This window comes from Harpegnathos saltator, unplaced genomic scaffold, assembly GCF_003227715.2.
Source record: "Harpegnathos saltator strain DR-91 unplaced genomic scaffold, Hsal_v8.6 scaffold47, whole genome shotgun sequence".
Taxonomy (NCBI): domain Eukaryota; kingdom Metazoa; phylum Arthropoda; class Insecta; order Hymenoptera; family Formicidae; genus Harpegnathos; species Harpegnathos saltator.
In genome coordinates this window covers 1,253,740-1,280,593 of record NW_020230283.1, presented here as the reverse complement: position 1 = coordinate 1,280,593, position 26,854 = coordinate 1,253,740, and the positions used below count along the sequence as shown (strand labels likewise).

General features: G+C 42.3%; 2 protein-coding genes across 4 annotated transcripts; one reads left to right on the top strand and one right to left on the bottom strand.

Moving 5' to 3' along the window:
• Nucleotides 1–3,191: 3,191 nt before the first annotated feature.
• Nucleotides 3,192–9,492, bottom strand: LOC105181046 (protein charybde). The gene is made up of 4 exons (XM_011137526.3): nt 9,071–9,492; nt 7,094–7,277; nt 6,551–6,706; nt 3,192–6,163 (listed from the first exon to the last, which is right to left on the bottom strand). The coding sequence occupies exons 1-4, from the start codon at nt 9,117–9,119 to the stop codon at nt 6,073–6,075; spliced, it is 480 nt and encodes a 159-aa protein (XP_011135828.1). The 5' UTR covers nt 9,120–9,492; the 3' UTR covers nt 3,192–6,072.
• An 8,648-nt stretch (nt 9,493–18,140) lies between these two features.
• LOC105181047 (60 kDa SS-A/Ro ribonucleoprotein) lies at nt 18,141–22,463 on the top strand. 3 transcript variants are annotated; one of them, XM_025302198.1, is made up of 9 exons: nt 18,141–18,355; nt 19,106–19,330; nt 19,407–19,773; nt 20,028–20,248; nt 20,491–20,696; nt 20,775–20,895; nt 21,111–21,517; nt 22,124–22,288; nt 22,388–22,463. In XM_025302198.1, exons 2-8 carry the CDS (start codon nt 19,124–19,126, stop codon nt 22,254–22,256), a joined length of 1,662 nt encoding a protein of 553 aa, XP_025157983.1. In that variant the 5' UTR covers nt 18,141–18,355; nt 19,106–19,123; the 3' UTR covers nt 22,257–22,288; nt 22,388–22,463. The 3 variants fall into 3 exon arrangements, with proteins under 3 accessions (XP_025157983.1, XP_025157982.1, XP_011135830.1); XM_025302197.1 differs by having other exon boundaries at nt 18,143–18,355; nt 22,359–22,463; XM_011137528.2 differs by lacking the exon at nt 18,141–18,355 and adding an exon at nt 18,587–18,717 and having other exon boundaries at nt 22,359–22,463.
• Nucleotides 22,464–26,854: the final 4,391 nt, after the last annotated feature.

Sequence of the window (26,854 nt, the reverse complement as noted above, 5' to 3'; positions counted from 1 at the left end):
GGCTCGTAAAAACAATCGCCTCGCAGATGGGAGCGACGTGAGTACGTCCCGCGGTATATATAAAACGCAATTTGCAACGTCGGCGCGGTCGTGCGTAACGCGCGATGTCCTTTCGCGAATCGATATCCTGCCCAAGGCTCGCATCGTGTTCCTTTTGTCAACGAACAATCGCTACAAACGATAAACAATGGGAGACACAAGCGGCCGCGACCGGGATCGGCCGGTACCGCTTTGTTACGCAAACGAGAGAGAGCAACGGAACGCGTACGCCGGCGCAAACTGATCGGTAACTGAATTATATGTCGTTTATATATCATTTGGATCTTCGCATAGTTTACTTTTTCTGTTTTTCTCTCTACGATTTTCAGCCCCTCGCGGGACCACCACAGGGGGGGATACATCTCAAGAACGTCGTCAGATGCTTTATTCTATTTTACATACGATGTGTATATTTGTTTCGTAATGTTCTTATATTCCTCGCTTTAGACAAAAACTTGTACTCTTTTCTTGAGAATCCACCTCAAACAGTCCGCAATTCGCGACAGAATTCCGCTCTTGCAATTTGGCTGGGAAAACATTTGAAGATTTATCAACGTATCAACGTATATATGCCAGCGTCGATAAACGCGTAGCCCTTTCTCTCTTCAAACGTTTTCTCTATTGCCTGCCTGCTCTCTTTCTTTCCTATAGACAGCAGATATTCTGCTCCGAATTCCCTACATCGCGATTCGCGGATCGTCTGAGGCAAACTTTACACAATAAGATCGTAGTTCTATAGAAAAAACGAGATAAATTCTTGCAACACCTTCAATAAAACACCCACGCACTGTAAAAACGCGATTAACGAGGATAATCTCTCATCGTCGTTTACCACACACGACATTATTGTTTTATCACGATATATTACTTTAGAAAACACACATATTGTTCCGTACATCTTTTTTAACCCTCGACAGTATAAACAACGTCTGACGGGCTTCTTCTAATATGTTCTCGAAACTTCGCACGAGACCGTTTCACACACATATATACTCTCTATAGTTATAAAATTAAATATAAATAAAATGATCCCCGAAAAGAACCCCCCTGCCAAAAGATTTTTTCGCCATTTTCGCAGTTGTTAACAGTTACCTCGAAACTCGCCTCATTCCTTCGTCTCGCATTCGCAATTATGCGAGCTCTGTTTCGCGCGATAATCTTGAATTTATTATAAAATGTATCATTATATGTATATATACGATATTTGCGATATAATATAAATTATGTTATATATAATTTTTTTGTTTTGATAATGTAACACATACATATATATATATATATATATATATTATATATATACATACATATATATGTATACACGGGCATCATTCATATCGATTCGTATTCTCCATATAAAAAGAAGGATGTTTTATACTGTTCAGGATTAATTCCTTGTGTAAAACGTATATGCGCACTCGCAGCTCACCCACACACACACACACTCTCATAATTAACTAATGTAACAATTAAACGAGGCCGCGAGTATTGCTTCTCGTCGCTCTGCAATCGCGACAATGATTCCGACTTGCGACGTCGTTTGTAGCGTTTGTTATTAACAAATAATTGCTGATCACACCGTTAATATACAGGATGGGCCAAGTATCATTCCCCGAATAAGAAACCTTTCTTGAATCGACGATTATAAATCAGCCATCGACAATGATAATAATGGTCGAAGGCAAAAAATAGTCTCCCTTCGTCATCTTTCATCACGATTACGTACGCACACCCACAGAGACAAACATGTATCGCGAAGTATTATCCGTGATCCTTCTCGTGATATAACTCAGTGTCTTTCGGGGCAATGACTTTGTCACCCGGTATCGCGAAGTGCCGGCTAGCTTGAAACGGGCAACATTTCCTTTCTTTTTTTCTTTCGTTCGTTCGTTCGTTCGTCTGTTCATTCGTTCGTTACATCAGCAAATCAGTCTTACACCTTCGTGCAAAATGCGATAGCCCACAATTTACACCGCGCGTTTAACTCTACACGTGGCTGTCTCTCATTCTCACGTGACCCTTCAGTTACTTCTCTTTTCTTCTTCTACTTCTCCCTTTTTTTTTGTCATCGAAGCAGAGGGATGGTGGATGCACGACTCGGAGGAGGATGGTGGGAAAATTTTCTGGACGGGATTCTGTCTCTTCCCCCTTAAACCTTTAACCGGTTCGATACCATCATTTAAGAAGTTGTTAAGAGGCGAGGACGAGTTCAACTTGTCTTGTCGTAGTTCGCCTCTTATTAAAAAAGAAAAGAATCAAGAAAAATGACGATGTGTGCTTCGTTTGAATTTTTCTTTCGCCACCGGAGTGGGATGAGCAGTTTATATACCTCGGGACAGTGTCCGAATTTTTGTAATAGAATGAGATTTGATTTCATGTGATTTTTTCCCCATAGTTTTCGTATTTCTATCAAGTAACTTTGCGATTCTACTCTTAGATCATTCCGTAATTTAAAAAATCCCTTGTTCCACAGATTCTGACGTAACGAGATTACGCAAAATAATAAGAGCTCCAATACCGTAAACATGCTAATATATTTTAATTCAGATCCTTTGCTTCGAGAAAAGAATTAATGAAATATGCACGGAGCTTACGAAATTTCGTAAAAACGAATTTGTTCCTTCGTATCAAGTTATATGTTTATGTATATATACAAAATCAACTTTCGTCAATGGAGAAATCGTACATATAATTTATATTACAATACACAAGGTATCATCGCGCATGCGCGTATATAAATATATATTTATATACGTGTATAAAATTTCGGCAAATATTTCTCTGAATAACCAATTTTATCGTAAAAAAAAAAAGTATCAGTTATTCGCCCCACCGGCTCTCATCGAGAAAGAGACGATTCTGTTTTATCAAACTTTATCGAAAAACGGAATCAATCTGTAATTCAATCGAGTTTAATTCAATTCGACAAGGAGGAATAATCACACTTTCCAACAGCGCAAATATTCAATTCATCCGATTATAAAGGATCGCCACACACCTTTCATGTAAGCAAACCGCGAGGAGATTTTCGACTCTGGTGCACTTTCGCGCGAAGATAAAACGGGACATATATTTCTCATATTCCCGTGCAACATTTCTCTCTCTCTCTCTCTCTCTCTCTCTCTCTCTCTCTCTCTCTCTCTCTCTCTCTCTCTCTCTCTCTGTCTCTCTGTCTCTCTCTCTCTCTCTCTCTCTCTTTCTCTCACTCTCTACCGACTTCTCTCTACTGTCCAAAGAAAAGCTTCACGATGCACGAGAGCATCTTTAATCTAAGTTCTAACGACAATCACACACTTGCTTCCTTCTCGTAAGCATTTCGTAATTCTTAATATCACAATATCCGCCAGTAGTCTCCGATCGTCGCGCATTGCGACGAAAAGCGACCGACGACAGAAGCGAACTAATTAAAAGGAAGAGAGAAACACCAAAGCGTAAGATCGCGATAGAATAGAGAATCAAGAAACGTGCAGACGAGAGGAGAACGCGAACGGCCATTAACCGCGACGCGTAATGAAGCAGTAATACGTACAATAGTCAAAAAACCTACAATAATATTGATAATAACAATAAACAATATAAACTGCAACGAAAACGATAATATAATAATACAACGGTGAAGCGTTAACCCTTCTTTATAACTCGACTTTCTCCTTTTCAGCGCTTTCAAACAACCGGCCTGAGTTCGACTCGTCGCTGTTGATCTACGAAAATCTGTTCGAAGCGGAATTGAAAGCGGTATAGTTTCGAGATGGATCGATTCTGATTGTGAGTTAAGAGTTTACTTATCTAATCTAGCAAATATATATATATATATATATACATATATATATATATATATCTGTTACGCGATAACGTTGATTTGTTTATTGTTCGCCTATTAGCGAGTTGAAATGCGTTGCGTCGAAGCAATCGAAGTTGTACCACTTTGCTCTCCGTCAATTTTTCGTTCAGGAATCTTAATATTTCTGTTAATATCACAAACGAAAAATCTATCGCGCTTGCCGCACTTTAGGGAAATTTGTCGAAAATGAATAATTGTTCAATTTGATTGAAATAATTTATATTCACGAAAAGAGACATGGTGAAGCAGGATTTCGACGAACGCGACGAGATATCGAAGTGACGGGATTTCGAATCAAGAAAAAAGAATTAAACCGGCCCGCAGAATTGAAAACCGAAAGCGCGCTATCGCGCCTTATCGCGACAAGTTTACAACTTATACGAACCGTGTTCGACACAATTATGCGTGAATGCTAATATATTCATGGATCCGATATCGCGACATCGCGAGAAAATAATTTTATTATTATAATTTAATGAGATTTTTTATATTGACTATTATGAAGAGAGAAATTAACGAGGGGGAAGATCGTAAGATGGAATGACGGGATAGGCTGAACTTTTGCATCATTTATCAATCTACAGGACATCCCAAAAAAGGAGTGCACCGTGAGCGTACTGTCAGAATTGTCTTGAATTTTTCAATTATTTGAGAGAAATGGAATTTTTTGCCGAAAACTGAAAACTTGAAAGCCCTGTTTTCGACAAAAATTCTTTAATTCTTTGCGTGAAATTCAGAAAAGAATCGAAACTTCAAGGCTTGGTTCATCTCGTCCAATCTCCGAATATATAACTCCAATTTTCCAAATAATTCGATTACAATCTGCAAGTAACAATTTCACCGATGTCCATTTCTTCCGGGCTGGCCTGCGGGATTTCCATAAAGGGTCATTAGTGGAAAATATGCTGCCACATTGTTCCAATATGATCATCCACCTTCAACGAAAAAGTAGACGTGTTCGCTCTCATGCCGAGAGCGACACACTCTCGAAAGATCATCACTAAATATTCGACACGACTATAGCTACCTGACTACGATTAATCAGTAAAACGCGCACTCTAAAACTAATCATATACACTACGTATCACGTGAAATTTGTTAAAAGTCTTATAATCACATATCTTCTTCGAAAAACGAAGGCGCGAGCCTCTCCTCGCGATAGATCTGCTACTGCCAGAACTTGTCTCGCGCTATCACAATTATCGAACGCATAGGCCTCTCCCCGAATATAATATTGCAAAAGTGACAGCAGGACAAAACCAAAAAGCCGATATCGCGGTCGTGTTGACGTTAACCCTTCAATCGATTCGCTGTTCAGCACTGGAGACGAGCTGGACTTACCGTTTACTTTGCCGGTCGCAACTTCAACTTCGCGAATCCTCACGTCTCGAAATTATTAGTTACCTTAAATTCTACGCGAATCTTCGGTCTCGCAAAAGCTGACTTTCCAGATCTTCAAGAGTTCTCGTGCACCTCGTATCTAGTTGTTCTCATACCTCAAATTTAGAACTTGTGCAGATCGTAGAAGTTCGAACTTAAAATTTTCAACGTCTCGAATTCTACTCGTCGCTGCACTCCCGACTCTAGTACTCAAACTCTTCGAGATGTCGAAGATCCTTGAGGTTCTTAGACCCAGAGATTCTTTACTTCCTCGATTTCTTCAATAACAACTGGATCCGTGGATACGCGAGTTCTTGAATTATCATGTCTACATATACTATTAAATGTCGACAACCGACACAGAATCTACATTTTTCCTTGTTCCTCGAAAAAAGTACAGTTGCGTCCAAACTGCAACCGTGTTACCGTAAATCGACGTCTCTACACATTTAGTTGCCTTACTTGTCGATTAAATTCTAAACACACAATTTCCCTTCATAACTTTCCCTCTCTTTTACGGGCACCTTCTGATGGACTGCTCGCGTTCGCAAAGTTTGCGCGATTAAAGGGTTAAACGCAACATACCGCATTGACACAGCAACAGTGTCCACATCTTCAGGATTCGCATCGTCGTTTCCGCTGTCCCGATTCTTCCTCCTGGTCTTTTCCGGTATTGTACAAATTCGACTGACACGCCCATGGGACGGCAGACTGACAAAAAATGGCTGTGCACCGCCGTTTACGCTCATTGGCAAAACGGGAGTTCATGAACTTACAAAATCATCCGGGTTTGCATCCGGCGATATGGAGACCTCTCAATGAGACTGCTGGTAGGACCTGTAGAGTTTCTTCTTCTGCAGGGTGAAGTCCCTGCTGATCATGATGGTGCCACCACGCGTGAGATTTCTGGAAGAAGCACATATCGATCATTGAACCTCTTCGATTGCAATCGTACTTGGATTAATTTCAGTAGAGACTGCAACATATTGCAACGCGATGTGCTCGTGGAAACAAGAGATAAGATAGGGAAGCAGAGTCATTCAAGTGGAATCTAATCGTATGATCTGAAGGATGAGGGAGGCGATATCGTAATAATAATACTTTGTAATGATACGTCATTTTGGTCTGCAGTGATTTGAAATAACAACCGATTGTGCAACATCATTCTTAGAACTGTCTAGAATAGTGAATATATATATATATATATATTGATGACAGTTTTCTATAGAGAATTTTCCAGACGAATTAAACTGAATACTAGCGAAATTTCAGCCCGTCGAGAGAGACACTCACTTTAAGAATTGAGGTAGCAGGATATGCCAGGACGTGTGGTCTTGCTTCAGCGTGAGATAAAGCTCGAAGGTCGACACAGCGCTGGGGTCGCACTGTATTTTCGACAGTTTGCGACACACACTGTCCGTCTCGAAACTGATGAACAGCGTGCAGCCTCTGTAACAAATGAAACACACATACCACGCTAATGAGTTTCCCGAATTTAAGCAACGAGTTGGAACCTCGGAGATCCAACATGGAAAACATATTTATTCCGCGAACAAGTAGATCTTTCTTATAGAGAATCTCTAATGTTCTCGGCGCGAGGAAACATTTCTCAGATCTGATCTGTCGCGCGCGACTGAACATCGTTGTTTGTTAAAAAACAACTTCGAAAAGAAATTCTACAATAGCTTCCAAATGGACACTTGTTGCAAAATAATATCCATCTCGAGTCTCGCGAATTGTGTTCTGAAATTGTTTAAACCTTTCAGATTTCGACGAGTCGCGGGGTCTCAACCGGCGCTTCGTTGATGGGATGGGACAATAGAAAGTTCTACTCACCGGAGGCCGCAAGGCTCATTCTCTGCCATGTTAAGTACATCTTTGGCTATCTTGGGTAGCAAGTCAGCCGGCAGCAGGACCTCGCCACAAGCCAGCTGAGCGTGTTTAGCCCTCCTAAGCTCTACTTCCAGCCTCTTGGCCAGCGCCTGGCAAGCACCGTCCAACTCGTCCGTCGCGCTTTCAGCTGTAAAAATTAATTAAATGGAATTAAGCGCGTGCTCACGAACTGGCCGCGTCGAGCAAACGAACGCTGTCTGGTAAGCGGTAAGTTGAAGAGAAAGTTGCGAGTCGATTTTTTTATCATCTTCGACTTTAGATACTTTAGCAAAGCTATTCTCGTAATTAAGGTGCTGCTAAATGATCAAATTAATTAATCAATGCAAATTGCATTTAATTAGTAACTTAATATATGTAATTTATCGCAGCAATTGGAATTTATCGTCGTAATCGAATTAAACTTTTTGTCGAAAATCTTCGCTCAGGGATGTCGATTTCGCGATAATCGAAACATACGCGCCGGTGAGTCTGGAACGCCTCGTATGTACTATCTCGTAAGATACACAAATGTATGAAGTGTGAACCTGACGTAATCTTAGAACAACATTTATCAACGAGTATCTTGGGAATGCGAAAGTAATCAGAAGTTTCAGCGAAAGATGGAAAACATGTTTTGTTACGCGACGATTAATTATATCTTCTAAATTCTGCCTGACTTGCGCGCGAGCATATCGTTTCAATTTCACAATTTCAATTTCATCTAGACTGGTTGGACGCGCAGCGCCTCTCCAACCAAATTCGAAGTGTCACTCAATCTCGAATTCGTGTTAATTTTGTCGCAGCTGTGAACCACGATAAATCGAGCGCTGAGCTCATCATTTTATCCACCATTAAAACCGAACGCCTTGTAAGTGTAACGTAACAAAGAAGTATCGTCGGAAAAAAAAAAACGCTGACGCAACACACACTCGCACATGTATGCCGACTGCTCAGCGCTCACAATGGACGTTTCCACTTTTTTGATATCATTTAATCCGCGATCGCATTCAAGAGATGATATCTAAACTATTAATATATTTGATTTCCGTCATATTTAATTACTTAGTCATCAATTTCGAGCTTGATTCACCCATTGTTCCTAGCAATCGGCGCGGACCAGGTGAAGTCGCCGGAAACGTATAAACTTGTTTGACCTCGATATTTTATCTTTGTCGTAAAATTCGCGCATCGAAAATTCCAAAGGTCCTTTCGTATCGTTTGATATGTTTGTTAACAAAAAAATATCGTGTCTCTAACGAATGAACGTTTCTGAAAATAATTCTCAATTTTTACATCAAAGTATCATAAATCGAATATTTATCGGTTTGCGACCATATTCGTGGAAAACATCAAATTCGATCATTCTCCGGATCGTTAGGCCTCAAAATCAAACTTACGCTCCTTTTGGAGGAACAATTAGCCGAAGCCGTTCGCTTTCGAGCATATCTACTAACCGCATTTATTTACTGCAGAGTCGAGAATGCCGAATTTTGAAGAAATTTGCATTTACAAACACAACGGGGACAATCCGGGGCGAGGAATAAACGTGTCGCGACAATCGAAGAATACGGAAAGGAAAAATGACAGCGAAGGGCATCCCCCCCTTTCGTTCCTCGTATGATTGGCAGGCCGATGCTGACGCACCTATATTTCACATTTCGCCGGTAAAATCGCGGTGTGTCCCGCAAAACCGCTGCTGCTCGTTCGGTTCGATTGAAAATGACAAAATGTATTTCTACAGGACCGCAGACCGACGAGACGTCGCGTTGCGAACAAAAATCAGCTGACTCCAGCCGGCGTTCTCAGCTGAGAACAACGGGCTCGCTCGCTCGCTCGCTCGATCGGTGGGTGAGCAGGATCGAAACGCTTGACGGGCGAGAGCGAACAATCGAAGGTAAGCCGGTGAGGCCGAGGGAGAAAGAGAGAGCATCAAACGCTTACCTCTGGTGTTGCTGAAGTCCACATTGACAGGGCACGACAGGACCTCCATGATTTCGCGAGAACGCCCGGCGATGGACGTACACTGACACGGTCCTGGTCGTCGTCGTCGTCGTCGTCGTCGTTGTGTTCGTCGTGTCGTCAGCTGCTGCTGCTCTTGCTTCGCCGGCGACGATGCGAAAGATCTCGAGAAAAATGACGACAACGGATGTGAAACGAGGAAACGAGATATATATACTGCTCGCGGCGTCGGAAAAGAACCCCGGCTGAGTGATACGAGGTGCAACGACAACTACGATCGACGGGGCTACGTGCACGAGCGACCGTTCCGTCAGAGACTTTCACCTTTCAGCTATGTGCAAAAGGACAAGATCAAAGCGATGCAAACGCGCGAACGTCACTCGCTCGACTGATCGGCGGCCGGCCGCTGACGCGACTTATATACACGCGACCCCCTTCGCGTGAGCCCGGCATCCCCGTCGCCCGCACCGCCACCGCACGACCGCCTAGCAACACCGCCTACGTGAGTTCGACACAGTGTCCGCGCTTCGGTAGTCTCCGGCCGCGGTCGCGCCGGCCTTCGGCTGTGTTCGGCTCGCCGATATACAAGCGAGCATGCGAGGCGATCCTCCAGAGAGGACCTATCGCTGTTGCCGGCGGCACACCGGTTTTTTTTCACCCACGACGCTCGTTTTGTTTCTTCTCCTCCTCTTCCTCCTCCGCCACCGCCGCATCCTCTTTCTCTTCTCATCTCCCGGTGCCTACGTGCGTTACGTCGCACCAGCCTTTTATCGTGGCTTTTAACGCGGCACGAGATGCGTGTATTATGTCGGCCACAGGTGGGATCGTCATCGAGGCCCTTCGTCAGTAGCGATTTTAAGTGGATAGGCGACTTATTGGTTACTTCAATCAGAATCAGGCGGTGGAAGAGTCGGGAGGCACTTGCCCCTGTAGCTTTGTCTCTTCGACTTGTCTCCCAAAAATTCAGAACACGATGCCGTGTTTTGCCGAGAGCTGTCGCGCTCGCGCGATCAGCTGACCCTGACTGTAGCCGAGAGTTACGATAAAAAGTCGAGGCGTGACAAAAATCACGGAAGTATTTTCATAAGAATATCGCTGAGGAACCGCTACGTGTATACACACACGTATACAAGGAAGAAACACAGCGCAACCGCGACGAGTCGCCGTCCAAAAATGTAAAATCCCGTAGAAGCTGATTAAAAGGATCGAGCGTATTGCGTAAAGCATAAAAGGTCTCGGTGTTAGTTACTTAGAAAGCTCACGGCAACGCGTACGTGCGTGCATGCGTGCGCGCACGCACGCACGAACGAGCGAGCGAGCGCGATTGAGTCGACTTCCCTCCTATGCCGGTCGTACAAAAGACATTTTAAACTTCGGCTCGTATGTTTTAACTACGGAAAGGGCACCCGGATTTTACAGCGCGACCGTCCGGCTCGGCGCATCTTGAGGTCCCGCTGTTGCTGCGGCTCCTCCTGCGACGTTACGACGTAGGGATACGTCGAGAGCGCGCAAGGGGAGTCCTCGGCGAGCAGGATTTGCCTGTGACGCTTATGATTCCATGTGTGTACGTACAGAAAGGACACAGATGTGCTATAAATAACTCGTTTAGGTAATCATCTCGCGCCCGCATGTGTGGACGCACAACACACTCGAGCACGCTTTCGAGATGCGTATTGTCAGGAGAAATGACTTTAAGTACGCTTTGATACGTACTATTTGAGCAGCGCAATTTTACGTTGCTCCAGTGTGTCTACGAGACAAACAGTCCGGCAAAATTGGTCGTGCAAATCGCCGTCGTGACTGTGATCTCTAGAAACGAACACAAAGAAGAAAGATCGGACGAATTAGCATTGACGACGACCGCACCAAGGGCGTTTTGGTCGAAGGCGACAGAATTTCTGCTTCTTCGCCTCTGGAGAAACTGAAACTCTGTTTCCCTCAGCCAAAGCGCGTTTGGCGCCGTTCGTTGCCGCGACTAGTTTTCCAAACTGTTTTCTCCGCGAAGGAAAAATCGAGGCTGGATGCGAATTCTACTGGGAGGCGCACTGCGGATCGTTCCCTTCTCTTCCATGTGCACGCGTAAGAACACAATGATTTGATATTTAATTCCCGGCCATTCTCGTCTGAAATTCGCGGCTTGTACCACTTAATGACACGTCGTCGATACATATAGCCGGTGCAAACGGCACGACCGGTCGTGAGATGCAAAAAAGCAACGCGGCTACTTTTCATCGCTCCGCGGACGTGCAATATTCACTCTGACATGTCGTTTGTCTCGAATTTATTTCTACAACCCGCTCTCTGTCTCTCCATCTGTAATAAGTCCACTACGTCTTTACCCGTTACGAAACGGAGGAGATGTCGTTCGCCCTCATCGACGGGAATTACTTTCTCGTTGTTGATAAATAGCTCGCGCATGAAATAGCGATACTTTTATCGGTCTAACCAGCGCGACGAGGAGACGTTAGGGTATCGCGCGAGAGGAGAATTTATGTAATGGACGTCGTGAGATTATATATGCGCTCCCGCCTCCGTTTATATGTGCCGTTAGTTTTAATACGAAGGGGGTCGCGCCTTCGGATAATTAGCGGATTTGTCCGACATAGATGTTTCGATGCACGGCGAAAGCTCCGCGCTCGCTTCGCAAATATTCGCCGCGAATATGAAACTCTCGTATGTGATAAACGTACGCAAGCGTGACGAAACGTGCAGAGAGAGAGAGAGAGAGAGAGAGAGAGAGAGAGAGAGAGAGAGAGAGAGAGAGAGAGAGAGAGATAAAAGATGGAGCGAAAGATGGATAAGTAACGAGAGTGTGTTTCTTTCTCATGTTTCTTCCTTTTATTCTTTTTTATTTCCACGTTCCATATTCTCTTGGTTTGAAACGGCGCTTTGAAGAGTCGCGGCTAATTTTGCAAAGCCGTTTAAAATGTAAACGTGAGGAGTATTCATTACATCGTTATCCTCGTTAACTCCTGCGTGCTTGTGCGAATTTCAGGTCTACGATTATGAAGGGAAGTTGCGAGCACCGATCAAACGCAAACACACACACAAGATCAAGAATGTAAAGGATTCATACAAGGATGTCTCTGCAGTGATATACCTGTGACGTATATGTGACACGTAGACCTAGATTGATCCGAGGGTCTGCGGATTCAAGAAACAGTGTGTGTGTGTGTGCATGTATGCGTGGGGACCCAACGACCCGTAGAATACCAGAGATCCGTACTAGAAGTCCGCAACAACGAAGGATCGGTGCATCTGGGAATCTGTGAAAGTAACGGTCTACAAATCCAAAAGATCTGCGCGTGCAACGATCCATAAAGATCCAAGAGTCCCTCGAACGAAATGCTCGCTAGTCCACGATCTATAAATCCAACAAAGCATATCGCCGATGGATCGCTATAAGCCGCGATATTACGTATATTCTTTCGATTCTCTCACGCGCTAAGCGCTTATCGCGCGTTTAAATATCGCTATCTGTGTGTTGCAGGAGGGGCGACCGAGTCGGAGTCGGGAGCGAAATAAGAGAGAATCCCACGATCGCGCTTAGCGTCGGAAGTCTTCGCGCACAGGTGGAAGCCTGCGATTAATCGACGAGAATCTCCGCCGAGGAGCGGGCGTGTGCACGTGAATCCACCGGTGTGTTACGTCCGCGGGACCCGCGAACGAAAGGAATCCATAAATCCGGGCCGAGCGATTTCATGAAACGAAGGCCGGATGGAACAACACGTCCGCAGAGAATAGCATCTCTCTATCGGAAGTGCCGTTTTATCTGCGGCCGGACTCGCAAATCGCTCTCGTACAAACAAGCGTGCGCGATAAACGCACAGCCCCCGCAACATCAGCTTCCACGCTTAGCGGCTTATTCACGCGTCAATCAAAACACATTAATTTCGCGTGTCACGCAAGAGAGAAAGAGAGAGACATCCAGTCGCACGAGTCGCACGTTTTCTCGAATCGCGAAATAGAGACAGAAAAGGGAGAAAGAGAAAGAGGAGGAGAGAGAGAGAGAGAGAGAGAGAGAGAGAGGAGAGAGGAGAGAGGAGAGAGAGAGAGAGAGAGAGAGAGAGAGAGAGAGAGAGAGAGAGAGAGAGAGAGAGAGAGAGAGAGAGAGAGAGAGAGAGAGAGTAGTCCGTCAGCTATGGTCGTCGCTCCTCGCGCAAGTCGGACGATCGATCTCTTTGTTTCGCTTACGTGGAGGCGAGTACGTGATCGCGAATAACATGACGTTCGTGCTGTCTCGCTCGTTTCTTCGCTTCTCTTTTTCATGTTACTTCTCTCTGTTCGTTTCTCCTTCCTTTTTCCTCCCCCCTCTCTCTCTCTCTCTCTCCCTCTCCCATTCTTCTCTTCCCCTTCTGAAAACTCGTCGGACGATGCGCTCTCGGATTGCATCGTACGAGCGACGACATAATCGAAGAGCTGAATTTTATTAAAAACCGGTTCGCGACTAGCAAAAAGTGACGGGCCCGAGGTAATCGTCAAAATGCACCGCGAGACCTCTCGGCTCGTCATTTTGCGTGTGATCAGCGTTACTTTGCTGTTTAACAATTATACGGGACAAGTTTCGGGCGAGCGAGCGAGCGAACGAGCGCGTGCATGCATACAGAACACATTAATTCCGCAGGATTACTCGAGAAATTATGGAAAATAAGGCAAAACGCGCGAGAGTGTCGGCGGGTTATAGGTAACCCGTGAGGCAACGCATAATCTTCATTATGTACTCATCCATTGTGCGGAGGCGCCTTTCAAGAGTGAGTTACGCGCTGCGCGAAGATAACACGAGTTTGCTGACATCTTATCGCCCTCGATCGTCATTAAGAGGCGAATGCAGAGCGTGCCGTTTCAAATCGCCGACACGTGTTGTTCGATGGATATGCACTTTCGTAACGCACGTGACAGAAATCCGGTACATCGGGTAAAGATTTATCGCCCAAATCTGCGATGTGTAAGAGAGGAGGGAGGGGAGAAGCGGAAGCTTCACCCTTTACCTCAGGGTGAATACACGCGCGCCGTCTTAAACGGCACCCCTTGTGCGCAGGCAGAAGAAGAAGAAGAAAGGATAAGGAGGGAAAGTGAGGTCGCTGGATTTGAAAATTGAAAAAACTGGATAGGCTTGAAAAAGAGAAAAAGAGAATCCGGAAGTGTAACTTGTAAAAATATATTTTCCGAGGAATGCACATGTAAAATAAGGAGTGTCCGATAACCTGGTCATTTTTTATTTTAGCTGGACAGCTAGACATCGCCGGCAAGATCTGAGTGTATCCAGCTGAAATGTGGACGCTTGACAACTCCAGAAGAGGACATCCCGGAGAGAAAGGAAAGGGGAGGAAGGAATTCGAAAAAATAACGTAGTGTGTCCGACGTTGACTCGACGCGCCCAAGGGAGGATAAAGATCGACAGCTGTGGCGACGGTGGTAGGCGGTTCGATCCGGGGAACGGTAGTCGATAAATACGATATCGTGATTAATACAGCCGGCCGATTAGCAACATTAATAGAAACGCGATACACACACGCGACGTGTATAGTAAACGCGCGGCGGCGTGTTACATAACGCGCCGGCTAGCGAACGAGCGAACGAGCGAACGAGCGTGCAACATAATCGTCGTTGCGCGGAGATCCAGAAAAAATCGATCGTATCGCATCCGCGTGCAAACGCGTGTAATTCACGCGTGTGTGACTCGCATAAGTTATAAATATATACGTATAATAAGTAGAGAAACTCGCGTTTGGCATCGCGAGTTGCTGGCTTCGGTACGCGACCGACCACATGGGCGCTCTCCTACAGCTTTTCCCCCTTGCCTCTCGCCGCCCCTTGCGATGTGAGACGGGACCGGGTGACCGAGGGAAGGAAGGGGGGAGTGAACGGGGAGGGTCGGCAACAATTACAACTAACTTGCAGATGTGTGCGGAAGCGCGAATAATGCGACCAGTTGGTTTAGCGCTTTTACGTGTGCGTAATCGCAAATAAAGCGACCGGTCGCTCGTTTCGACACACACACACACGCACACGCACACACGCACGCGCACACACATACACACATGCTCGCGCGTGACGCATACACATATGTACACACATAGATACACACGCACACGTCATACGACGACGACGACAAGCGTATGTACAACGACTCGCATTGAATAATTGTGCGACTGGGTGGGGTAAGCACTTATCTGCAGAAACACGGCTTGCGAGATTCTTGCTCGCCGGAGCCTTTGATATTGTGCACGTGGCCGGCTCGATTGGCTGCAAGGATCTGTCCGATTGCGCAATCCCTCCGACACACGGCCTCTCTCGGAGATTCGTGGATTTTCTCGTCCGCGCGAATCTTTTCGAGTTTATGCAGGCTCTGACCGGTCTCTCTGACGTTCGTACCTGAAATATCTTCGACAATAACATGGATATTTCAGGTACGAACGCGCGGAAACTTTTATCTACCAGAGTCCGCTGAATATAGAAGACAGCATCATGCGGCAGTAATAATTTCTTTGCAGAGCGAAGGATAAACGTCTCCGTGAGCGCGTGACGGATATAAATTAAAACAATTATCAACATTCGGACGGGCTCGACGTTGAGGCGAAATTAACGGATCGCCCGGAATGGAGGGGAATATTAAAAGGAGTGAAAGGAACAAAGGGGACCCTCTGCCAAGAGTTACAAAATCCCAATTAGCGATGAGTCTCGGTGACTGAGGAGAAAGAAAGAAAAGAAAAGAGAGAGGAACAGAGAAAGAAAGACACGTCATCACCGTCGTAGGTCACCCGCGCTCATCCCGAAGCTCCCATATTACAGAACCGGGTGAGTCAATGAACAAGGCGATAAAAAGGCAATTGGAAAATGACGAGTCTGAAGAAGCGCTTGTAGGATACAGAATCGCAACGCGTCGCGCCGCCCCGCGCCGCCCTGCGCCGCGTTGCGCTGCGCTGCGGCGAGAAACGTCGGGCCGTAAATATGCGCTCGTAAAATCTCGCACACACGCGGAGCGGTCGCGCGTACGCACACGTGCGCACACATGCGTCATACGATTTTTTTCAGCGATAAAGCGGTTCACCGCATATATATGCACGTGTGTGTATGTGTGTGTGTGTGTGTGTGTGCGCGCGCGCGCGTGCGTATGTGTACATGTGACTGCACATTTGTACTTTTATAGATTCTTTTTACGCGCGTATCTCTACTAGAGAGACTCGATCATCGGACTCGCTGGATCGGCAAGAATAACACGAGAAAAAGGAGGAGAATGCGAAACGCTCGCGTGTTCGCCGCGAAAACGCGCAGTTGAGCTTATCGTGAGAAATAGACGATCTCTAAAAATTAATTTGCTCCAGCGGGAGAACGCGTGTATCCTGTCGAACGAGCGAGGTAAGGCGCGATTAATGACTCGTGAAGTGGTTTTCCTTTTTTTTCTTTTTATTGAAATTACTTAAATACACTCGATAAGTCCTTAGAGACCGCGCTGTTGCGTGACTACAGCGAACGTCCTGAGAAGTGATATTGTGCCACCACACTCCGCTCTCTCTCTCTCTCTCTCTCTTTCTCTCTCTCTCTCTCTCTCTCTCTCTCTCTCTCTCTCTCTCTCTCTCTCTCTCTCTCTCTTTCGGAGAAGCTGTCTGTTATCGAACGGCAACTTGACGAAAATTTACGTCATTCTGTTATTCGATTGTCGCTATCAGCGCCGGCTAATCATCGCGACATGACACGTGTCGCATAGATTAGGGATGAAATAGCAGAGGATACTCCGAATAAAATCGTAAGCCAACGGCATCTCGAGCCGCGACGAGCGATACGTTTTTCCGCTTGAAGCACAACAGCGTACGCTTCTTAGTGTTTACATAATTCTCGCAAGAGTGAATCGCAAGGAGCTATTTAAGGATTTCATTAGAGATCAATTAACGATAACATTTCGACCTTATTTTGTTGCAGCGGTTGCGCACGAGATCGAAGCGGAGCTGTAACGATATCGACTCAAACACAGCGACCGGTTAATTCTGGAATTGATCGATCGACCGTCAAGATCCTCGATTTATTGTCATTAAACTTATCTGGATCTTTGTGCAATTGACCTTAGCCACAACGATGGAGGGGGATCGACGCATAGTGGTGGCCGAGGGGGGGAATTATTTTGCTCGCTTTGCTCGGCATGTGTGCACTTAAAGGCCAATGGACAATGAACGGAGAAACTGCTGGCCGTTGCACATTCAGAGAATACTGAATAATAATCGATGAACGCGGTGAGTACGCGAATACGTTATGCATTACAGTTACGGTGAGACTCCTCGGATCGATAGTACAAGACACCCTGCTTGAAACAATCGTAGGATCGTTGGGGAATATACTTGAGGTTGAGGTGTCGAATATTTCTCTCATAGTGTATGTATCTCCCTCGTTCTATATTTATCTCCTTGCCAAACGTACGCTTTATGTTTTGGCGAGTTATCTCTCGTGTTCGGCTCGCAAAAATGTATACATCTCCGAATTAATCGCCCACTACGATTGATTGTTTGGAATGTGGAAGGCGATTTTTTTAAATTATCCGCGTGTTTGGCGTTTATTTGTATCGAGTCGATAGTGAGACGACACTGTGTGTAGAACGCCCAAAGGAAATCGTAGAGATACGTGCATTTACGTAGAGAGAAATCAGTCTCGTCGACGAGCAACTTCGCGCAAATTTACGTCATTCTGTTATTCGACTTCAGAATATCTTTCTTTAACTCTCTCCTGACAATCAATGGGAATGTGATGTCGCTTATCAGCGGCGGAGAAGAAGGAATTTCACTTATTCTTCTTCGATTGTCAAGCAACGATTAATGATGAGGACACTTGTCCGTTGCCCGCGACGAGTGTTAATCCCGATCGAATTTTCCTTCGACATGTCGCCAAAGTAGCAACAGTCAAAAAAAATAAATTTATAAATACACTGGATCGTTAGTGTTCATGTTGTATGTGCAAACGTGTAATTCGGATATTTTACAAATTACTGTTCGGGTAATATGATATCGCAGTTTGAAAAGATTTTTCGATTTATTGTTCGTACAGTTCGCTCGTCGGCGCCATCACTACCGTGAAGCGTGTAGATGTCAATATAGCGCCATCTAACGGCAATGGCGATTACCAACACGTCAAACGCGGCTCGTCGTCGCACCAGGTCACCACCTGCGTCAGTCAGTGCGCTTTGCTCCACAAGTCTTGGAACGTCAGTCACCGTGGACAGTCGTCTCTATTTCTCCGCAGTGTATGACCGTTCTCGACGTTGGACCACATTGACGCAAGGTAATAAACCTCTGGACGAGGGCATGCTAGAGAGACCGTGGCACGTTCACGGACGAAATTCGCCTCCGACGACGTACTTGAGTTCGCAAGCTGTATCACCGCGTTACCTTATCCGGTAACCAGGTGATTCTCGCGAAGGAATTCGTTCCCATGCGCGTGTATGTGTGTCTATGGTCGCGCGCGCGTGCGAATATGTGTGGGTATGATTGTGTGCTTGTGTATCCGCGAGATGCGTGTCAACTGGCAGTCCTATTAACGGACCATGTAAATAATGTGAAGCTGATATTCCCGTTTTGTGTACAGTAATGGAAATGCTTCGAAATAAGCAAGCGTTAGAAAAATTATGTATCATTGTGACGAAGGTGCTTGTGTTTTCATCATAAACGATTTTTCTAACAATATTTTGAAGTATTTTTTATTGTTATCAAAATCACAAGATCCTTGTTTTCTAAAATTGTAAATAACTGTGAATGAAAATAAGTTAAATATTGCAAATAATTGCTTGTTATTGAAATCGATGTTTATGAATAAATACAGATAGGAATAGATTGAACAAATTGGAAATTGAGAGAAATTAATTGATTAGAAAATTTAATGGTTGATTGTTAAAATCAAAGTTTGCTTGTTTCCTTAAGTAAGGAACTAGGCATTTGAAATATTTTTCAATGGAATTCTTGGCCCAACAGATTCTAAATTCTTTGTTATATTTCTCCTTCTGACATATGTTAACTATAATTTATCTTGTTTCAGGCATATTATTGTTAAGAAATGGCAGCAGAAGATACGCCCAATAATTGTATCAGGGATCCTGAAGTACGTTTGTCACAGTTTTTGTATGTTGGAAAAGAATATGCTGATTATCATCCTGGAAATTGGTTCGTCCATGATTACTTTCGAGCCGTTAATATCATGTCCATATTAGAACTAGCTGAAAATCCGAAGAAACAATTGGTACCCATTGAATTAATTACAAAGGTAATATCAGCATAAATTGTCCAATATATTGTGGAGCTTTTTGTTGCTATTGTTCCTAAGGTAAAGGTATTTGCAGGCATTTGACAGTGGTCTTGTCCCATGTCCAGAAACCTTGGTATTTGCTCTTGCTGTTTGCTGCAGACAAATGCAAAGTGAGAAATTACGTCATGCAGCATATAAAAGTGTGGGAAAGATCTGCGCATCGCAGCAGCACTTTATGCTGTTTGTTAAGTTTGCCTCAAAACTGAGCAAACAGAAGGAGTTGGCTGCGGATGATAATGCTAAAAGTGGATGGGGCAATGGCCTCAGAAAGGCCGTTAATCAATGGTACTTGTCCAAAGAACCATTAGATTTGGCGAAGTATGTCACAAGATGCAGGAGTAGATATGGTTGGAAACACAAAGATATCATCAAACTATCTCATCCTATAACTAATAGTTCAGGTAAACATACCAAGCTATGGGGGAAAGCATAAATCTACTTTATTCGAAATTCACCAAGCTTCTTAGTTTGTAAGTTTTTAGGATAATATCAATAATTGAATTGTCGAGAAATTAATGATTAAGCGATACATAATTCATAAAATTTAAATAATTAGAATATAAATCTTATAGTGGATTTATGGTACACTGCTACTGATAACCGTAATTATTAATTAATGATGGAAATGTTACTTAGACAGTTAATTATTTAATAGAAATGGGAATAGTGTTGCAATACATAATACACGGTATGAAGCATACCAAAGCTTCTTTGGAAAAGGTAGCTGACAATCCGAAAATTACTGAAATCATGGAATATATACAAAAAGTCGAAGATTTTAAACACTGTGAAGACGAGGTCCGTGCTGCTGCCTTGCTAGAAGAATACCAATTATCGCTGGATCATGTACCCGGACATTTGTTGACATCCAAGGAGGTAAACATAAAAATAAAAATGCACATACAGAACTATCTCTTATTATAATTTATGTATGAGCTTTCCTGATTGCAAAAATAATAAGGCGATAAACGCTGCGCCATTATTTGTTAAAAATGATAATTTATGGTAAGTATGTGCACAAGTGAGTTTAAAGTCATTGAAATTGCAATAAATTTAATCATTCATGCGATAGAATCTGAAATGGTTTCTTTAATAATAACGTTCGATTTTCTACATAGGTTTGGAACGCATTGATATCGTCAATGGATATCGTCACGCTTCTGAACAACTTGCAAAGAATTCATAATCTCGAAATACTCAAACCAGACGCTCCAGCGGTTGCGATGATAACAGAACAGCTGGTCAACGAGGAGCGTTTAGCGCGCGATAAAGTCCATCCGGCGTTGGTTCTGATCACTATCAGGAATTACGAAAATTCTGGAAAGTAAGTATGCGATTATGCGTACATAGTTCTGAATCACGGAAGGATTATCGCTTATAACGATTGTAATACGTTTTCAAGACCTCTGAGCTACGAAAAACGAAAGGTCAAAGAACAAGCGAAGAAACCTCCTCCACCACCGCCTAAACCGAATTCCAGAATAATTGACGCTTTGTACAAGGCGTTGAACTTGTCATTTTGCGTAAGTCGATCCCTTGCGCACGTCGACTTGACAGTTATGAATTAAATTTAATTATGATTTTTCGGTCATCTCATTTCAATGCATCATACACATACGATCTGCTAAAATATTCAAATATATTTCACAACGGAGTTGATAATACTTCAATAAATAAATGTGTTCCAAATATATATTTTTTTCTATGTATGCATATTATATTCTGCGATTATTTTCAGCATCTGCAACCTACCGGCTTGCGTTACATGGTGACGATCGATATGAACAAGGTGATGTTGGATTCACGTGCTTGGCGCAACGCCAACATGACCGGTGCCGAGGCCGGCTGTATGATCGTGCTGTCGCTCGTTCGATGCGAGAAGAACGTCACCGTGGCGACATTCAAGAACGTCGGAGTACACACTGTGAACATCGACAAGACAGCATCCTTTGGCCAAACCATGCGAAGACTATCGCAGATGCCGGTCGGAAATGTCAATCTGGCTAAACCGATGTCGTGGGCCGCGCATCAGAATAACAAATACGATGTCTTCATCAACATTGTAGATCAAGTGTACGCCAAATCCGATACGTCCGAAGAAGCTCTGATAGCGTACAGAACGAAACTGAAACTCCCACACGCGAAGTAAGTACTCGTTTCTATATTACCACGATTTTAAAAGTTCAATAAAGGTGACGAGTAAAAGTATAAAGTCAGAAACATAATGTAACTTTAGTCGTTCTAATTTGGAGTTATTAACTTAGCTTGAAATGTAAGTATGTTCTTTATAGTTGCACAATCTCCATAAAATAGCAGATGTTTATTCGATACTTGAAATAGAAGGAGAAAAAGACAGATAGTTTAGCAAGTATAGTTATAAAAATTAATATTACACGTATATTTTTATATGATCGAAAAATAAAAAAGAGGTTTATTAAAAACTAATGTTAGGTTGTGGTACGTAAATAGGCTATTGTTTATTTACGGTGGAGCTGATAATATTCCAATAAATGTGTGGTTTAAGCGAATTTATTTTTTATCTTTATTAAGTATTGTTTATGTACTCATTTTATGTCAACACAATTATTTCCAGCATCCGCAACCCGCGGTTGCTATTTACGATTATTTATTTACGTACCTCAATCCAACGTTAGCTCTTACAGACCTTCTAATTTTTACTTTTTAATTGTATGTCGCGCAGCTTTTTTTTATTTAACTTTTGTGAAGTTAAATATATCGTTCCTCCTGCAGGTTGATCAATTGTGCCGTGTGCTCTTGTTCGACGTATTATAAAGCGAATCCCGACAAAAATATCCTATCGATCAACGGTTTCGACGCTACTGTGCCTACTGTCATCCAGGCGTTCGCTAAGTCTCTATTTTAAACACGGGTACGCGTACCCGTACCTATCTACTGGTAAGCAGTATCGCTATTATGGACGATCGCATCTCTGTGATGTTAACGGTTTTGATTTCTATTATCACAGGAGACTTTCCTCGACATATTTTTTCTCAGAAGGACAGAAGCACTCGCGATCGGGAAAGAAATTAATCTTGTTGAAACGGATTTCTACCGAAAGTGAAAGTGAAAACACACGGCCAGTTCAGGAAGCCGACAATGGGATTATGGATTTTCTTGCAGGAGGAAAAAAGAAATGTATTCAACGGAATTAAATTATATAATGCAGTGAGCACGAGTACATTTGGAGGAAAGTTAACGGAGAGCTTTTGCAAATTACTTAAAACAGTGCCGAATTTTGGAATTCAAACTGTCGTTTTCTTTTTTTATCAGTTCCGAACGTCGGCTCGTTTGCACACTCATGACTGAATCAAATTATTTAACTTCGCTGCATCTCTCTGATCATGTTAAGGTCAGTAACAGAGAGACATTTTTAGAACATACGGTAGATAGACGACGGTGAAGATCATTATCGAGAACGTAATGTAAGTGATTGTGCATTATTATTGGCACATCGACAATTAATATTAATATTTACTGCATGTTCTTAGCGTTAGGGAAGAGCTGTGTAGCATTTTCCTTTTATTTGTTAACAGCGTATAAAAAGGAACGGGTATTTTTTTACTCCGGTTTGGACTTTCGACGATACTACTTAAAACGTAACTCGACGATCTTATTTTTTCAACGAAACGTTATAGCACAGTATTGCGTCGACCTCATCATATAAGCAATATAGATTAGTTGATATGGACCACTCTTTGTTAAGTTGTTGCATATGAGTTCTCGTATATGGAGTCTTGAAAGTCGTTACGTTGAATATTTATCTCAATGAAACTTGTGTTGACTCCTTCTCTTCTCTTCAATTTTCAAGAATTATAGATTTTAACTTTTTAGTTGAAACTTATAATTCTTCAAAATAAAATTTCTCTAAATATAATCGTGTAAGAGAAGTCAAACTTCCGTTAAATATTTAGACAAATAAACAAATTGATAATGTATTATTTCTTTAGATTTCGAAGTACTTATATGAGAGTTGAAACTTCAGGAAGCCGAGGTATCATATGCAACTGCGTAATAACCCCTCGCGTTTCAAAAACTACAAAAAAGAAGAGTACAATTCAATAGTCCTGTGTTTCAATAGTCCATATTACGCACTACGCAGCAAAAGAAAAAAAAAAGTTAGGACAAGACTGCATAACGGGACGGATACGGGAATACGGTCTCAAATAATCTAACGATGCATTTTTTGACTAATGGTGAAAAAGGTCTTACCTAATATTATATTGCTTGCTTGTTTCCACTGGTTGACGGCGATGCTTCTTCGTAATATAGCGCGTAATAGATTTTTAACGTGACCTTAAAAAGGCAACACACTTCTCTGAAACGGTGGTGCGCTTCTGGACGGTTAAATAATAATCTAAAATAAGTAAAAGGAAAAAGACAAAAAAAAGAAGAAGAAAGAAAGAAAGTGGACGACGAGGAAGACGATGAACATAGGAACGTTGAAAATTCTCCCACTGTGATATGCATTTAGCCCCAAAGAGTTATAGACTTACATTAGTATAATTTTACTGTTACTATCTCATATTTGCCATATCCAAAGTGAATGCGAGACAAATATTAAATACACTACTGAATAATACTGTGATACGAGATACATTGTTGTTGTTCAAACTAGGGAAATGGTATTTAAGCGACGCGACCAGAAGCGCACCGCGTTTATAATATTTGTTAAATTAGTCTCCGCGCGAGAGTTAGCGCGTGAATTTTCCGTTGAAAATTCTGCTAATGTATGTTTCGAAGGAAAATGTAATTTTTCGATCCACAGGCTACTATCTTCGACATTCTCCTTCTGTATTGTAATTACGAACGCTCGCTACATGCACATATCTTTGTTATAGTATGTCAACAATCAAATGGATTGTTTTAAGAAACTTATATCTTACCTATAACCTCTTTTTTTTTTTTTTTTTTTACAAAACTATTGCATGTATAGTTTTGTTTTTTTTTTTCTTTCACTCGAGAATACTAATTGCCAGTAAATTGAAAACGATTTAAAGGGTAAGAATATTCACAATAATTTATTCAATTTTAATATTTTTTAGACCATATATTGTATGTTTATATTTTCTTAGAAATCCATTTTGAAATTTCATTTATTATGAAGCAATTGACTAATTGTTGAAAAAGAGATGACCTAAAATATCGTATAGGAAAGAATACTGTTTTCTACTTGGTAATCTGTGGGTCGAAAGTTATCAATGTGAATTCTACTTCAATACGTGTTCCGAAAAAGAAAAGTATATAAGTAGGCTATTCTTTAAATCAACCTACCTTCGATATACTCTTAACGATTATAAAGTCGAACTAGTTACTAAAAAGTACAGTCATACTACTGTTGGCAAATTGATCTTACGAAGAAATTGATTTTTTTATTGTTCGATTGTTAGAAAACAATTAGAGATAAGTTGAATTTTCTCAAAGTAGAGTCCGATTCCGTGTTTAACAGAAGAGATACGTATCTATTTCGAGGCGCATTATATGTAAAGCGATTGCAGCAAACTTCTTGTACAGAAATTCCAAGCAGAGTTGTAATGCGTTTTATTACCGGCGTAAGTTAGAGTGTAAGAATTGCAATTGCATTTTAAAAGGGAATTCACACGAATGATTTTTATAGTCTCGTTTGTGCGGCGCCTTTTTCTCTCTCTCTCTCTCTCTTTCTCTCTCTCTCTCTCTCTCTCTCTCTCTTTCTCTCTATTTAGAAAATTTTATATGAACTATAATTTATCAGATGTAACAGTATCTGTTAAACGGACTGTTCCTAATCGAACTTCATGTTTCGCAAATATTACGCTTAGGGAAATTATTTATATATTCGTTACACAAAACATATACTTGATGACACAAACATGTACACACACACACACATCTCATGTTCACATCGTTTGGCGTCAGTAGAGTCACGTCACATTTTTTTTACGCGAAAATCTCCGACACAAGGACGGAACTTCTTCGGGAAACGAAAGATATAGTTTAATTACTAACCCGAGAATTTAAGAATATATATGCTACGATTATACTAGTAGCTCAATGTATTCGCTGGCATTAGCAAGTAGGCATTACAAGTATTTCTATATGTATGGAAATGCGTTACAATCAGAGAGGATTTGTTGAAGAAAAGCTTTCTTCAGTCATTTGCAACAATCGATCGACTTGATTCTATAAACTCAGTCGATACTAATATTATATCCTTGTCAACGTAAAAATATTCGTGTCACGAGGATGAAGACTGCTGATTCTTCGCCGCGGTCATCTGATTGATGTCAGAAGCGAGAAGATATATGTTAAAAATTCCAGCAAAATACAATGAGACGAAACGATACAGAAAGTGACATTTGCAATCGATTGAGCGGATTGAACGGATATGCCGAAAGTTTTATTTTGGCATTAAAAATTAATAAAAATTGTAAAATTAATATAACATGTCACCTGTCTTTCAAATGCGTGATTTTGTCATGTTAATTTTGATTATTGATCATTGAAAAAGAGCGAATTTTTCGACTATTGCACAAGTTTGATCAATCGATCATAAATGTCACTTTTTAGACATATCATTCTAATCAGATATATTTTGTAAAAATTTTGAGTGTGCTTTATTGCTTCTGAACGATAAAATTAGTCAAAATGATCGCAAAAAGGAAACAGAAGTCTTACTTTTCAAGCAACACTAAATATATAATGCGAAGACTAGGAGATTCGAGAAGCGTTTCAAATTTAGGATCCTCTCGGGTTGTGACGCACAATAGATCTATGTATTCACTAACGATTATATAAAAATACATCCGAAGTACACGTATAGACTGGCAGACGAAAGAGAAAATGAAAGAGAAGAGGAGAATGAAGCAGAAGTCGATGAAAAGAAAACAGTGCAAGATCAGTATACAGGCAAAATCTGAAGAGAACCGTACACTTCTCCACGCTCTGTTATTTCACAGTCGGTTGATTTCAGAATGCACTGTATGATTGAATGAGAAGCAGAAGAAGAAGAAGAAGAAGAAGAAGAAGAAGAAGAAGAAGAAGAAAAAGAATGGAATAAAAGAAAAACGAAACAATATGTTGAATGTGTTCATGCTAGAGAAAGAAAACAAAAAAAATTAATATTTACCGCGTAAAGCGAAACAGAGGAGATGGAGGAGCAGGAGGGAGTAAAAATTCCACATTACTACATAGTTATTAACGTGGAGGGAAGACAGGAGAATAACGGGGAATCGAGAGACAGAGATAGCGGAAGATTCAGGACACGTGAGCACCAAGTGCCCACGTGTCACACATGGCGACTCGATCGCGCTACATTCTGGAATTTCGCGATACTAACGGTAAGCGGGGGACGCAAAATCAACTCCTTCGCCGAGATTCCAGGTTTTCGACCGTTGATTTTGACCGGGAAGCGTGCGAAAAACTTGTTCATTCGACTCGTACGTAGCGTTTCACGCGCCACTCGGGCACTCATCGATCATTGACTGT

Excerpts from the sequence above, each read along its gene's own strand:
- LOC105181046 (XM_011137526.3), bottom strand. The coding sequence starts at position 9,119 with ATGGAGGTCCTGTCGTGCCCTGTCAATGTGGACTTCAGCAACACCAGA. Across the intron at positions 7,278-9,070 it reads GGACTTCAGCAACACCAGAG|CTGAAAGCGCGACGGACGAG; the intron begins GTAAGCGTTTGA and ends TAATTTTTACAG. Across the intron at positions 6,164-6,550 it reads CTGCTACCTCAATTCTTAAA|AAATCTCACGCGTGGTGGCA; the intron begins GTGAGTGTCTCT and ends TGCTTCTTCCAG.
- LOC105181047 (XM_025302198.1), top strand. The coding sequence starts at position 19,124 with ATGGCAGCAGAAGATACGCCCAATAATTGTATCAGGGATCCTGAAGTA. Across the intron at positions 20,697-20,774 it reads AATTACGAAAATTCTGGAAA|ACCTCTGAGCTACGAAAAAC; the intron begins GTAAGTATGCGA and ends TACGTTTTCAAG. Across the intron at positions 21,518-22,123 it reads CTGAAACTCCCACACGCGAA|GTTGATCAATTGTGCCGTGT; the intron begins GTAAGTACTCGT and ends TTCCTCCTGCAG.